This window comes from Dipodomys ordii, unplaced genomic scaffold (genome assembly GCF_000151885.1).
Source record: "Dipodomys ordii isolate 6190 unplaced genomic scaffold, Dord_2.0 Scaffold8, whole genome shotgun sequence".
In the NCBI taxonomy this organism is placed as follows: Eukaryota; Metazoa; Chordata; class Mammalia; order Rodentia; family Heteromyidae; genus Dipodomys; species Dipodomys ordii.
Genome location: NW_012267224.1, coordinates 134,280 through 147,264, shown reverse-complemented (window position 1 = coordinate 147,264; position 12,985 = coordinate 134,280). Strand labels below are relative to the sequence as shown.

Genomic DNA, 12,985 nt, shown 5'->3' with positions numbered 1-12,985 from the left:
TAAGTCTTTAGCCCACTTATTAATCAGGCAGTTGTTGTTGGGGGATTTAATTTTTTGAGTTCTAAGTATATTTTAGATATGAGACTTGTCTGGCCCAATCCATGGGCATTCTATTGATCTTGCTTGCTCTTTTCTTTGCCATGCAGAAGCTCTGCAGTTTCATGCAATCCCATTTGTCCAACATGTCTTTGATTTGTTGTGTTTCTGGATCTTAAGAAAATTTCAGCCTGTGCCAAGGAGACCTAGAGTTTCTCCTATTCCTTCCTGTAATGTTTTCAGGGTGATTCTGGTGAGGGTGATAGATAAGGATCTAGCTTTAGTTTCCTACAGGTGTTTAACCAATTTTTGCCAGCACCATTTACTGAAGAGGCTTTCTTCCTTTCTATTTTTTTAGCTCCCTTATGGAAGATTAGGTGGCTACAAGTCTGTGGGCTCATTTCTGGGTCTTCAGTTCTATGCCATTGATCTTCAGGTCTGTTCTTGTGCCAGTACCAAGCTGTTTTTGATTACTATGGCTTTGAGGTACAGTTTGAAGTTTGGTGGTGGTATTCCTCCAGCACTGTTCTTTCTTCTAAGGCTTGTTTTGCAATTGGGGTCTTTCATTGTTCCATATGAATTTTTGGATTGCTTCTTCTATTTCATTGAAGAATGAGGTTGAGATATTGATAGGTATCGCATTGAATTTGTAGATAGCCTTGGGAAGTATTGCCATTTTCATAATGTTAATCCTCCCAACCCAGGAGCATGGGAGGTTTATCCACTTCTTTAGTTCTGCTTTAATTTCCTTTTTCAGGTTTTTAAAGTTTTCATTATAGAGGTCCTTCACTTCTTTAGTTAACTCAACTCATAACTACTTTATTTTTTGTGGGGCTATTACAAAAGGAGTTGCTTTCCTGATTTCAGCTATGCTCTTGTTATTGGCATATAGAAACGCCATTGATTTCTGAGGGTTAATTTTATACCCTGCTACTTTGCCAAAGTTTCACATCAACTCAAGTAACTTCAGAGTGGAGTCTGTGGGATTCTTTAAATACAAGATCATGTCATCTGCAAAGAGGGAGTTTTACTTCATCTTTCCCTATTTGGATCCCCTTTATGTTTGCATCTTGTCTTATTGCTGTAGCTAGGCATTCTAATACTAAATTGAAGAGAAGTGGAGAGAGTGACATCCTTGTCTCGTTCCTGATATTAGAGGGAATGGCTTTAGCTTTTTGCCATTAAGTATAATGCTGGCTGTAGGATTGTCATACACAGCCTTTATTACAGTGAGGAATTTTCCATGGGTTCCTATTTTCTCCAGAGCTTTCATCATAAAGACATGTTGGATGTGCAGACCTTTTCTTACCATTCTTTTCAAACAACATTGTAGACTAACAGGTCTAGTCGTATTGACATTGTATTGTGACATTCCAGGTGCTCTAGAGATGATGTAAGCTCGCAGGATGATGTGCATAGGAAACATTTAAATATGAGATCATTTTTAAGACACTTGAACCTCCCTGGATTTTGCATCTATGGGGGTGGGGTGGGGCTGAAACCCAGGATGTACAGACAGGGAAGAATATCTGCAGACATAGGAACCAGCAGGCTCCTGTCTGAAGTCCTCCTCCCCCATCAAGGGTGAGCACGCACACACACACACACACACACACACACACACACACATTCTGCTCTGGGTGGCACATACACATCTGGAATGGCCCTCAGAGGCTGGTTGGTCCTGGGACCAACAGCATCTGCCTCCCCTGGGAACTAGACATGCGGAATCTCAGACTCCACGCTACCTCAGAAATGCAAGTATTACTAGTATATGTCTGAGACAAGCAGGAAAGGGCAGATAAGATGATATTAGGCGAAATGAACCTCAAGATAAGGACACAAGTGGTTTTTTTCTTTCTTGGATTATTTCTAACATATTTATAAAGTGATTGTTTTGTTGCTTTGTATGTCCCTCCCCCACAGTATAACCCTCGTTTTCACTGTATTTGATGTTGGTATAATTTGGGGAGGGGAAGGGAAAAAACAAAATTGTCTAAATAGAGATACAGGTGGCCCTATTGCAACAATGAAATGTACAAAATCCTGTGTTGAAAAATGAACTTTACAACTTTGGCGCAGGAGGAGGGGAGAGTGGGGGGAGTGTAGTATGGAGACTGGAGGGCAGGGATGGTAGGGGGAAAACAAAGGATAAGAAATGTACTTATTACCTTGCTCATGTAATTGTAACCCCTCTGTACAGTACTTTCACAACTGAAAAATAAAACTATGACAATTAATTATCAAAAACAAGAAAGAAATGCAAGTATTAGAGTCAGGCACTGGGTTACCATCAGCTCTGATCTGATGGTGCTCCCTTCCTGATCTGGTGCTCTTGAGGCTTGAGAACTCAGCTAGCAGCCATAGTCTCTACAGTGCAACCTCTGGAGTTGGAATGAGAGGCCTTGGGGCTGGACTCCAGCTCTCCTCCCACAGCATGTCAGCAAATGGGCAGAGGGAATATCTTCTGAGACAGAGGGTGGGTGGAGGGGAGAGATGGCTGAAAAGCAGACTTGTTCTTCCCTGGAGTGACACCCCCCACTGGGTTGAGCCTAGGAACACCCCTTCCTGCCGGTGCTGTCTGGGGCAGGGGTGGAGACAACCAACTGTCAGGGGTCACCACTTGCAGAGGTGCTTTTGGGGATGGAGGACACAGGCCCTGGGCAGGAGGCTGCCAGCTAGCAGAGCTAAGGTTCTGGTCCACCTTGCTGCCAGAAAAGCTCAACATAAAATTTTTCAGTAAAATGCTGTTTCCATTTTCTAGTATTTTCCAAGGAAGTTGGTAACTCTTCCAGAAAGGAGTGTAGCTCACAAAAACTCTGTCTTCAAGGAACTTAGGATCTATTTGCAGAAGAAAGAGGAAAGTTTATGCTATTAGGTAAATAATATATTAATGGTCACATGTGGTCTTCTGAATTTGCTACATATATTTTGTTAGAGCAAGAAGCTGCAAGGAGCTCAGAGGAGGCAGAAAACAGACAGGGCCTGGGAGGGTCAGCTCAGGGAAGGGCGCTGGATACCACCTAAGAAAGGTTTCAGGGCCCTACACAGCTGTGGGCACCAAACATTATGTTTTCTTCCCAAGCTTCTGCAGGCATTTGCCTACCCTAAATAGTTTTCATAAAAATAAAATGAAATTCTTGCCTTCAACAGTATACAATGCATACATGTACCAAAACATCCATATATGAGTGTTTTTATGTGTCCATTGAAATAAAGAAGATAATTCTTGAAACTAATCAGGGATATCTTTAATAAACAGTAGGCCCATCTCATCCCCTTCCTAAATCTGAGCGCGGGCTTATTCATCCTGAGGCGAGTATCACCTGCTTCAAGAGAACACAGGCTTGGGAAAGGTACTCCCCAGTCTCCAATCTGTAGGACACCCATAGAAGCCCTCCCAAGGGGGAGCTGAGTGTTTGTGCAGATGAGTTGGAGAATGATCCTACTATGTGCTGGACATTTGGTTGGCCTCAGTGAGACAGGAAAGGTCTGCCTATAGATCCAGATGTGGCCTTTCATGGAATTCCCTTCATCTAGCTTTCCTGGACAGGTACAGTAGCATTCATTCACCCACCCACCCATCTCTCCTGCTTCTTCAGCAGCACACTTGTGCCTATGGGCTATGTTTCAGGTACCCTAGGGGACACCTGTCTGCTCACTCATTGAACCCTTCGGATTGCTGCCCCTCTGGGCTGATGATGAATGTCTAGGCCTGGGCCATAGTGCCTAGGTGGTAGGAGGTTAGGATAGTTGAAGCTGTCAGTCTGGGTGTGACCATTGCTCCATCAACTCAAAATCGGAGGTCAGTCCATCCGCAGAGTGAAAGGGTGGGTAATGTCCTCAGTGCCCCATTTGGCCCTCATATTCTCTAAAAAGCCTCCAAATGACGACTCTGCCCACCAAGGCCTGTCCCGAGGCACCGGCGAAGTCACTTTGTAACACATCCCATTCCCCCTGCAGTTCAGACATTCAAGTCACAAGAAGAAGGGAGTGGATTTCGAAATGTTAGATCCTTTGTCACCTGTCTCTGAATGTAAAATGAGTCCCGGAATGCCTAGGGATATCAACTGCCTGGCGAAACCTAGGGGATGGTAGTCTGCAGCCGACTTCTCCTGACAGAGGCAGGGCTGAAGAGAAGACCTGGAGCTGAGCCCGGCTGTGGGCAGTCTTGCAAATCAGGGAGTGGGAGAAGGCTGGGGGTGTGAAATCCACCAAGTCACTTCCCAGTGGCTTCCTGTTGAGTTGTGGGCTCCCAGTGAGTGCCTAGCGAGGCCCAGGGGGACCCTGCATTCTGCACTCCAGGGGGACACAAGGCATTTGTCTCCTGGCCAGCAGTTTGACCCTGGAGACAGATCAAGTCCGTCTCTATGGGACCGGGATAACACACTATCCAAGCTGTGTTCCCATGGCTCAATAGGATAGAAGGACACTAGGCCTGAACCAACACAGCCACAACTGCCTGCCAGCTGAGACAGAGACAGAGACAGACAGATAGAGACAGAGGCAGAGACTGTGAGATAGAAGAGAGAGTTGAGAGAGAAGAGAGAGGAGAGAGAGGAGAGAGAGGAGAGAGAGGAGGGTGGGAAGAGTTTTCTGTAAGAGAGTTTTCTGAAAAAAAACTAATCATTGCATGTATTGAATTATTGACAAGTATAAAAATTTTAAAACAATTCATGATTAAAACTCCAGGGGATTTCTATGATTGGGCCCAGGGCTGGGCTGGGGCCGGCGGAGGGCCAGCCTGGAGCGGCTCACACTCGGCTGCCCTGGGCACACCCGGGGGCTGGTGTCACACCCACTGGACGTGCAGGGCGGGGAGACCTCCGCCCCAGACCCTGGGTGTGGCGGGGCCTTGGCTGCAGGAGGAAGACGCCATCCGGCCCCTTCCCCTGGCTGTGGACCCAGGACCCGGCGGCCAGGCCCTGCTTTGTGCAGCCTCCCCAGGTCTGCCAGCCGCCATCTCACCCATCGCCTGGGCTGGGAAGCTGCCTCCGCATGCGTGCGCCAGCCTGCCACGCTGCTCCCGGGGATGGGCGGCTGCCCCGCGTGTGCGCGCCAGCCCGCCACACTGCTCCCGGGGATGGACGGCTGCCCCGCATGCATTATGGGGTGCTGAGGAATCGAACCCAGGGCCTCATGAATGCAAGGCAAGCGCTCTACCACTGAGCCACCTTCCCAGGCCAGAAATTAAACATTTTTTAATACAGTGAACTTGATTTGAAAAACACATATTGTAAAAATAAATGTCCATGAGTCAAACTCCAACAACAACAATGAAAGCAAAAATAAATGTTTCCCGCTTAGGGGTGGGGCAGGGACGATGCCAGGCAGATGCTCCGCAGCTTTTTAAAAGATGCTTCCACTTGGGCTGAAAAAAGCCAGAAGTGGGGCTGTAGCTCAAGTGGTAGGGTGCTATCCTTGAGCTGAAGAGCTGAGGGACAATGCCCAGACCCAGAGTTCAAGCCCCACAACCGACCAAAAAAAAAAGATGTTTCCACTCTTTTTTAAACTATCACAGGAGCTCAGCTCTGTCCCCAAGGGTATGAGAAGTCAAAGAACAGCACAGCCATGCGAAGGCCCCTAGTCCATCCCCCCCCTTCTATAAACCACAGGCTAGCCAGTGGGCTTTTGATTCTAATGTCCAGCTGAAGCCAAGGTCAGAGGGAGTCTGTGAAGGAGTCCAAACTGTTTCTAGAATCTCTGAAGACGCGCTGGTCTTGCATTCACCGTCCCTGAGCTCTCCCTCACAAGCTGCCTGTGTTGGCATCTGTCTTCCAGCACAGGGGTCTTGCTACGCTTACAGCAAGCTCGCCGCACACAGTCACACAAAGGTATTATTTCCACCTTGCATGTCGGCTCTAGAATATCTGCAGAGCCTTTTGAGGCCTTAATCAAAGGCCAGGATGTCAGGGAAGAGACCATATGCTTAAAGAGTGTCAAGAGAGAAAACTTAGGCCCCAGATAAATCATGTTGATTTACTGTTAATTTCTGCTGCGTCTCAGGCAACTTGAGCGGGTGCCAACCGCCAACCACAGGCAGGCTCCCAGGCACAGCAGCTCCTCCCCGGGGGGCCCACCTCCTCCCAGAGGCACAGAGCAGCAGGAGGCCAGACCAGGGAGGGGGAGGGGACAGGGGTGGCAAATCCCTCCTTCTCCCTGTTCTCCCTCTGTGGCTTTGCTGCTTGGGGAATTGCTGGGTTTCCTCTTCTGTATAGTTAGGAGCATGACAGTTCTCCCTCAAGCTCACTTCACAGATGAGACCGGTGAAGGGAAATCAACAGGGCAGGCTGGACTTGCGCACTGGGGTCGCCTGGTTACTAACTCAACTATCCAGCACCCAAGGCCCCAGCCACCACACAGGACTCATAAATATTTACACCCGGCCTGGGTTGCGATGCTCAGTTAATTGTTCTTGTGACGCACTTAGAGAGCCTCAGAGGAAAGGTATGCTAGGGCCAGGGGTTGTTAAAGGCACAAACAACTTAGCTCACAGAACGGGCACCTGAAATCTAAGGAAAAGCCAATCCCAAAAGCACACTGTCTGAGGGTGATGGTTGTGAGTTCACACAGACCTTGTTGGAAAACAGATGCTCATGCAGGTAATGTCCCAAAGAAGTAATGGGGGAAAAAATGGTCCCAAAACATTTGGGGAGGATAAAAAAAAGAACAAATAATTTAGATTCACCTAGTCTTCTAGAAAGTGAACAAGGAGAACAAGGGTTTCAAGTTCCATGGAGGTAAAGCTGGGTTGCAGTTGGGATTTCCTGGTGCAGAGAATGTGATCACTCCTACTCTATATGTAAGAACAAAAGTGAAGCTGGGCACCGGTGGCTCACGCCTGTAATCCTAGCTTACTCAGGAGGCTGAGATCTGAGGATCGTGGTTCAAAGCCAGCCCGGGCAGGAAAGTCCATGAGACTCTTATCTCCAATAAAGCACTAGAAAACCCAAAGTGGTGCTGTGGCTCAAGGGGTAGAGCGCTTGCCTTGAGCTGAAGAGCACAGGGACAGCACCTAAGCCCAGAGTTCAAGCCACACGACCAACCAAAAAAAAAAAAAAAGAACAAAAGTGAATCTGAGGGCTGGGAAGGTGGCTCTTTGGAGAATGCTTGCCTCACATGCATGAGGCCCTGGGTTCAATTCCTCAGCACCCCATAAGCAGAAAAAGCCGGAAGTGGCACTGTGGCTCAAGTGGTAGAGTGCTAGCCTTGAGCTGAAGAGCCGAGGGACAGTGCCCAGGCCCAGAGTTCAAGCCACAGGACCAACAAAAAAAAGTGACTATGAATTGGCACAAGCCATGTAGAAAGCCATGGGGAACAGCTAGCAAGGGCCTCGCAGGCCTGCGCCATCCAGCCCCTCTCTACACTGGGCTACCATCTACCCCTGCAACCAGCCCTGAGCTTAGAAATGGAGACCACGGGTCCCTCCCCATGTATTTTTTTTTTTACAATAGTTAGAACTCACCAAAATCTAAATCTCACTCCCAAACATCACACAGCCAGTGAGCACCGGATTTTGGAATAACATTGACGGGTACAGAATGTATTTGTAACTTCAGGATCTTGTCCGTTCTCTTGAGCTATGTGGACACAGGTGTGTGCACGCACCTACGTCTTCATATACACACATACGCACGTGTGGGTGTATGAGAATTCTTTTTAGAAGGTGGTCTTGTTGGTTTATTTTATTTTTGTCCTCTACAGACCTTTTTCTCTCTCTTATATCCTAACAGTATGTTACTTGGAGTCTACAGTATTAGGCACACAGAAGTTTCACTGGGGGTCGTGCAATGGCGTCTAGGAAGAACTTGCTCACTTGGGGGGGGAAGTAGGCAGGTTCCACGGCTGACGTTCATTGGTTCTCTCTTCTGCCCTAGGTCATGGCCTCGTCTCAGCGCTGCCAAAGGTGAGTGGGGCGCCCTCTGTCGGGACCCTCATGGGTCTGTTGAACTGCTCTGCTGTGGTTGTCTGTGGTGGGAGGGGGGGTTCCTCTGGCGTGCTCACAGAGCTGCAGTTCAGGCCCTTGGGCGGGGAACAGGGCAGAGGCTGTCCCTGCAGATTCAGCAAAGGCTGGGCCTCCTTTCTGAAGATTCAACCAGCTAGGGGCTCCTCCAGGACGGACACCCTGAGACTTCCAAGACTGGACCTGGTGACTCAGCCAGGCTTGTGACAGCCTGGTGACAGGCTTTCAGAGGGAGCATCCCAAGAGAACACGTCAGAACACGCATGCCCAGTGGCCAAGGAGTACATGCTCCTGACCACCTAGCCTCGTAACTCCCAGAACACACTGGGCACACTACAAACACGGCTAACATTTGCCTGGGGGAGTCAAGGGTAAGGAAAGGAGATGCTGTCTCTTGATATCTGTGCTGCTTTTGATCACTCTAGCAGCTAGGCACCAGTGGCTCACACCTGTAATCTCAGCTCACAAGAAGCTGAAATCTAAGGATCATGATTTGAAGCCAACCTAGGCAAGAAAATCCCTAAGATTCTGCTCTCCAATTGACCAGATAAAAAGCTGGAAGTTGAACTCAAATGGTAGAGTATTGGCCTTAAGCAAAAAAAAAAAAAAAAAAATCTCAGGCCCTGAGTTCAAATCCCAGGACCAGAATTAAAAAAAAAAATCTAGTGGTCTATTCTACGGAGCACTAGCTCCACATGGCTGTTCCCTCCAGTGTATTTATAGTGCCTAGGAATAAATATGTTTATGTGACACATTGCCTGGTGACTTAAAAACTATGTAAAATAGAGCAGCCAGTAGGACCTACCTGTGCCAGTTTCTCATCAATCAAATTTTATTTCCTCCTTGGTGAATTAGAGGAAAACTGAGAGGTTGGTTTTTCCATTTCATGAGTAACAATATAGAAACACACATTTAAAAAGAAGGAAAAGAAGCTGGGCACAAGCGGCTCAAGTCTATAATCCTAGCTACTATAATCCTAGCTACTCAGGAGGCTGAGATCTGAGAATCTCAATTCAAAGCCAGCTGGGGGAAGGAAAGCCTATGAGATTCTGATCTCCAGTGAACCACCAGAAAACCAGAAGTGGCGCTGTGGCTCAAGTGGTAGAGCACTCACCTTGAGCTGAAGAGCTGAGGGACAGTGCCCAGGCCCAGAGTTCAAGATCCATGAATGACCCCCCCCCGAAAAGGAAATGAAATACGAATACACCCCCACCAAAAGACAACTGAGATATAGCTTCCCAAGTCTATTCCACATCCATGCACCTACCCACGCACAATGCTCAGTCCAAGCACACGTAAGGTCTATGCAAATATAACAGATCTTAACTAAGAATGTGTCTGAGGACTAACTTTCAAGAAGGGCCTTCACTTCCCAGAGATCTGATTGAAAATATGGTGAGCACATCGATGTGAGAAAATGCACTATGAGCAAATAAATACACACACAGCACATGCGGTGCGATGTGGGAGCGAATCAGCGTACAACAATGTCATGATCTGATGACATGGTAGGGATTTCTATTCTCTCTTTTCTACTTTCCACATCTATGCCTTATAACTTTTGCACAGTAATATACATTTTTATACTGTAAGAAAAAAAATTAAATAACTTCTTTTAAAAAAAAAATCCTCCAGGCCTGGGAAAAACAGATACACACTACAATGTAGACAATCAGTCAATGTCCTGCCTTCTCAGAAGCTTATATACAGAGAACAATGCTGTATTTTTCCATAAATAAACTCATGAATTTTTTTCTCTTTCCACTGTACAAAAAAATGAAATTGGAGAACATCACCTTATTTAGAAACTGGGTTCTTCTGCCTTAAGCATCGTATGCAATAAATCTCGCATAAAGATAGATATTGGCTGATTCGATTAAGTAGACGCAAAATTTCATTTCGTCCAGAAACATTTGACTTTTCTTTCCAATTTTCTATGGAAAGAAGTCTTAAAGGTTGATTTTCCCCACTTTTAAAAGAAAAATTAATAAGGATTTTTTTTTTTTAGGACTAGAGGCACAGAATTGTGTGTATCTGGTGCCCCCTGCTGACCTTTTTAAGATATTGCAAGGCCTGTACTAATTGAGACAAAGCTGGAGTCAGCCAGGTTCTAGAAAGTTTGGTGGACAGAATCAAATAGAGAACCCGACAGCACAACTGGCAAGGTGCTCACCAAATTCTTGTAAGCACCAAGCAGTGCTTCAAGTCTTCTGACTAACAGCTGTCTTCAAAGTTCAATGGACAATAGACTCTCTCTAGATATAGATATAGTTACATAGATATAGATATAGATGTTCTAAAGCCACCCAGGGTTTACACTAGGGTGAAGCCATGGGAGACATCTACAAGGTAATTCCAGTTCAGGGAAGTTTTAGGATGTTCTTTCAAGAATCACTGGCTGAGGTTAAGGAAGAAGAGCCAAGAGTCAGCGGCTCATGCTTTTAATCCTAGCTACTCAGGAGACTAAGATCTGAGAATCATGGTTCAAAGCTAGAAATTCTGTGAGACTCCTAACTCCAATTAACCACCAAAAAAGCTGAAAGTGGAACACCTTAAGTGGTAGAACACTAGCCTTGAGTACAAACACTCAGGAACCGCACCCAGGCCCTGAGTTCAAGCCCTGGGACCAGCATAGGCAAAGAAAGAGAAAGAAAGAGAGAGAGAAAGAGGAAAGAAGGAAGGAAGGAAGGAAGGAAGGAAGGAAGGAAGGAAGGAAGGAGGAAGGAGGGAAAGAAGGAGGCAGGCAGGGAGGGAGGGAGGGAGGGAGGGAGGGAGGGAGGGAGACTCTCAAAACTGTCCCCACTACAAAGCTACCAGCCATGATCTAGACCACAGGGTCAGTTTCTCCCACCTGAGTTTCTGAAAAGCACCAGGAAAATGGGAGGGACCAGTCTCATCCATCACCATATGCTCACTCATTCATCTGTGCATTCAAGCAATCTGTGGCAGGTCCAGGAAATGACAGATATATCAAGTGTTGGGCACAGATGTCTTTGAAATGAAAAGTGAAACTGTAATATCTCTAGGACTCTGCTGGCCTGATGTTCATAATCCCATACTTTGCAGATGAGGAAATCAAGAAGTAGAGAAGGAGGTAGATTTCCAAGGAACAGCTTCTGAGAACATTGAGGTTGCTCTTCCAGCTAATAATTCACATTCCTTTTGTGCTTATTTAGGGCTTGAAATGATCAGCTCATAATCTCAAAGTGATAGTTGATCAAATAACTTGGAACACCCAGAAAACTAAATGACTGAGTCAGTCTGTTTCATTTTGACTCTCACTCCTCCATCTCTCTCCCTCTCCCTCTCCCTCCCTCTCCCTCCCTCCCTCTCTCCCTCTCTCTCTCTCTCTCTCTCTCACACACACACACACACACATTCTCTCTCATTCCCTCTCTTCATACATAGACACACATGTGAAAGAAACCAATATATACTGGGCGTCTAGAATGTACCAGGCATTTAATAACCTTGTCTAACTTAGCCGTGGGGAGGTTGGGCACTGATTCACTACACTGACTTTAAGTTAGATACCCTGAGCCAGCGAAGTCAGGAAGGAGTTTATACCTGAGAACTTAAATCCAGGCAGTACAGGTAGGCTTGTGTGCCCAGCACCTTTCACCTTGATCTTTCACTTTCAAATGAGGAGTCCGTAGACGCTGTGGCCTCTGGATGCCTAGAGTAATGGCTGGAGGACTGTTTGAAGACCCCTGCAAGGGATGAGCTCATGGGTGTCCGTGAAGCAGAACTGGGAAAGAGAGATGCACAACTTGCTTCCGATGAGCACCGAGGGGAGAATAATTCCTCCCGCAGAGCTGAAAGCCCTGCTGAATTCTTGGGGCCGAGGCGGGAGGGGGAAGCTTTGGTCCTGAGGTTGAACTTCAAACAAAACATCTCACTCCTGGGCACTGAAACTTCAGGGCAAACAGAGTCTGGAAACTGCGAGTGGCCATCCCACCCAGACCACATGCGCCTGGGCCAGTCATAGCTATGTGGGGAGCAGACAGGGAAACCCCACCACTTGACAGGGCAACGTTCGGCACCCAAGTCTCGCAAGTCCTGAGCCTTGCATGCGGCCACATTGCCAGAAAGTCACGCGCCAGGATATGGACCTAGAACCTCCCATGAAATATAGATGTTGTCTTCCTTCTACCCTTGAGTAGCAGTTCTGCATTGCTAAATAGAAAAGTCCAAAGCTGGCCCTCCCCAGGAGAACAAAGCATTAACGACTCAAAACCTCAGGAGAGCTTAACCATGACAACTAGTTTCAATATCTTTCCTAGTAGAAGGCAAACGCAGAATGAAGGAACACGGGCTCTGTTTCCTGGAAGACCTCCAAGACCATCCCCCACTCCTCTTGTGTCCACTCTGCCGGGTGGACGGACGTGGTTTATCTGCCAGGGATCTGAGATGGAGTGGACGGAGCTGGATGGGTCAGGAAGGTGGGAGGCAGAGCGTCTGGTCCCAGGGCTGGGGCACAAGGCGGTCCCTACAGCCGCTGCCTCCACGCGCAGGTCCTAGACACATCCCCGAGAGCTGCATTTCCACCAAGCCCCTCCCACATCAGTGACCCCCGCAGGAAAGGGGGCGCCCAGGCACGACCCCCCTTCATTCTCTACTCTGCTATGGTTTGGGAGTTCAGGGTGAAAAGACTCAAGCCCACAGAAATAATGCGTCTGCAGCAAGATATGGAACAGCCTTAAAATGACCACGTGTGTTTGGGCTCCTATTCTTCCTACCGACACAAACCGTTTTGCATTTGTTTTTTAAAGTGACAGAGAAAAAGGAGGAGGGGGGAGGAAAGGGAAGGAGGGTGGAGAGGAGAGGGGAAGAGGGGGGAGGGGAGAAGAGAATGAAGAGGAGGGAGGAAGGGAGAGGGGGCAGGGAAGGAAGGGGAGGAGGGAGAGAGGAGGGGGAAGATGGAGAGGAGAGGGGAGGAGGGGGAGGAGAGGGGAAGGAGGAAGAGGGGGAGGAGAGGGGAATGAG

The 12,985-nt window shown here is 47.5% G+C and overlaps 1 protein-coding gene across 1 annotated transcript in view; it reads left to right on the top strand.

The window, feature by feature from the left end:
* Clnk (cytokine-dependent hematopoietic cell linker) overlaps nucleotides 1-12,985 on the top strand; it is a 121,396-nt gene that overhangs the window by 59,204 nt on the left and 49,207 nt on the right. The window contains exons 4-5 of the mRNA XM_013008884.1: nucleotides 7,914-7,942; nucleotides 8,318-8,370. Coding sequence (XP_012864338.1) covers nucleotides 7,914-7,942; nucleotides 8,318-8,370 — 82 coding nt within the window. The remainder of the gene's footprint in view (nucleotides 1-7,913; nucleotides 7,943-8,317; nucleotides 8,371-12,985) is intronic.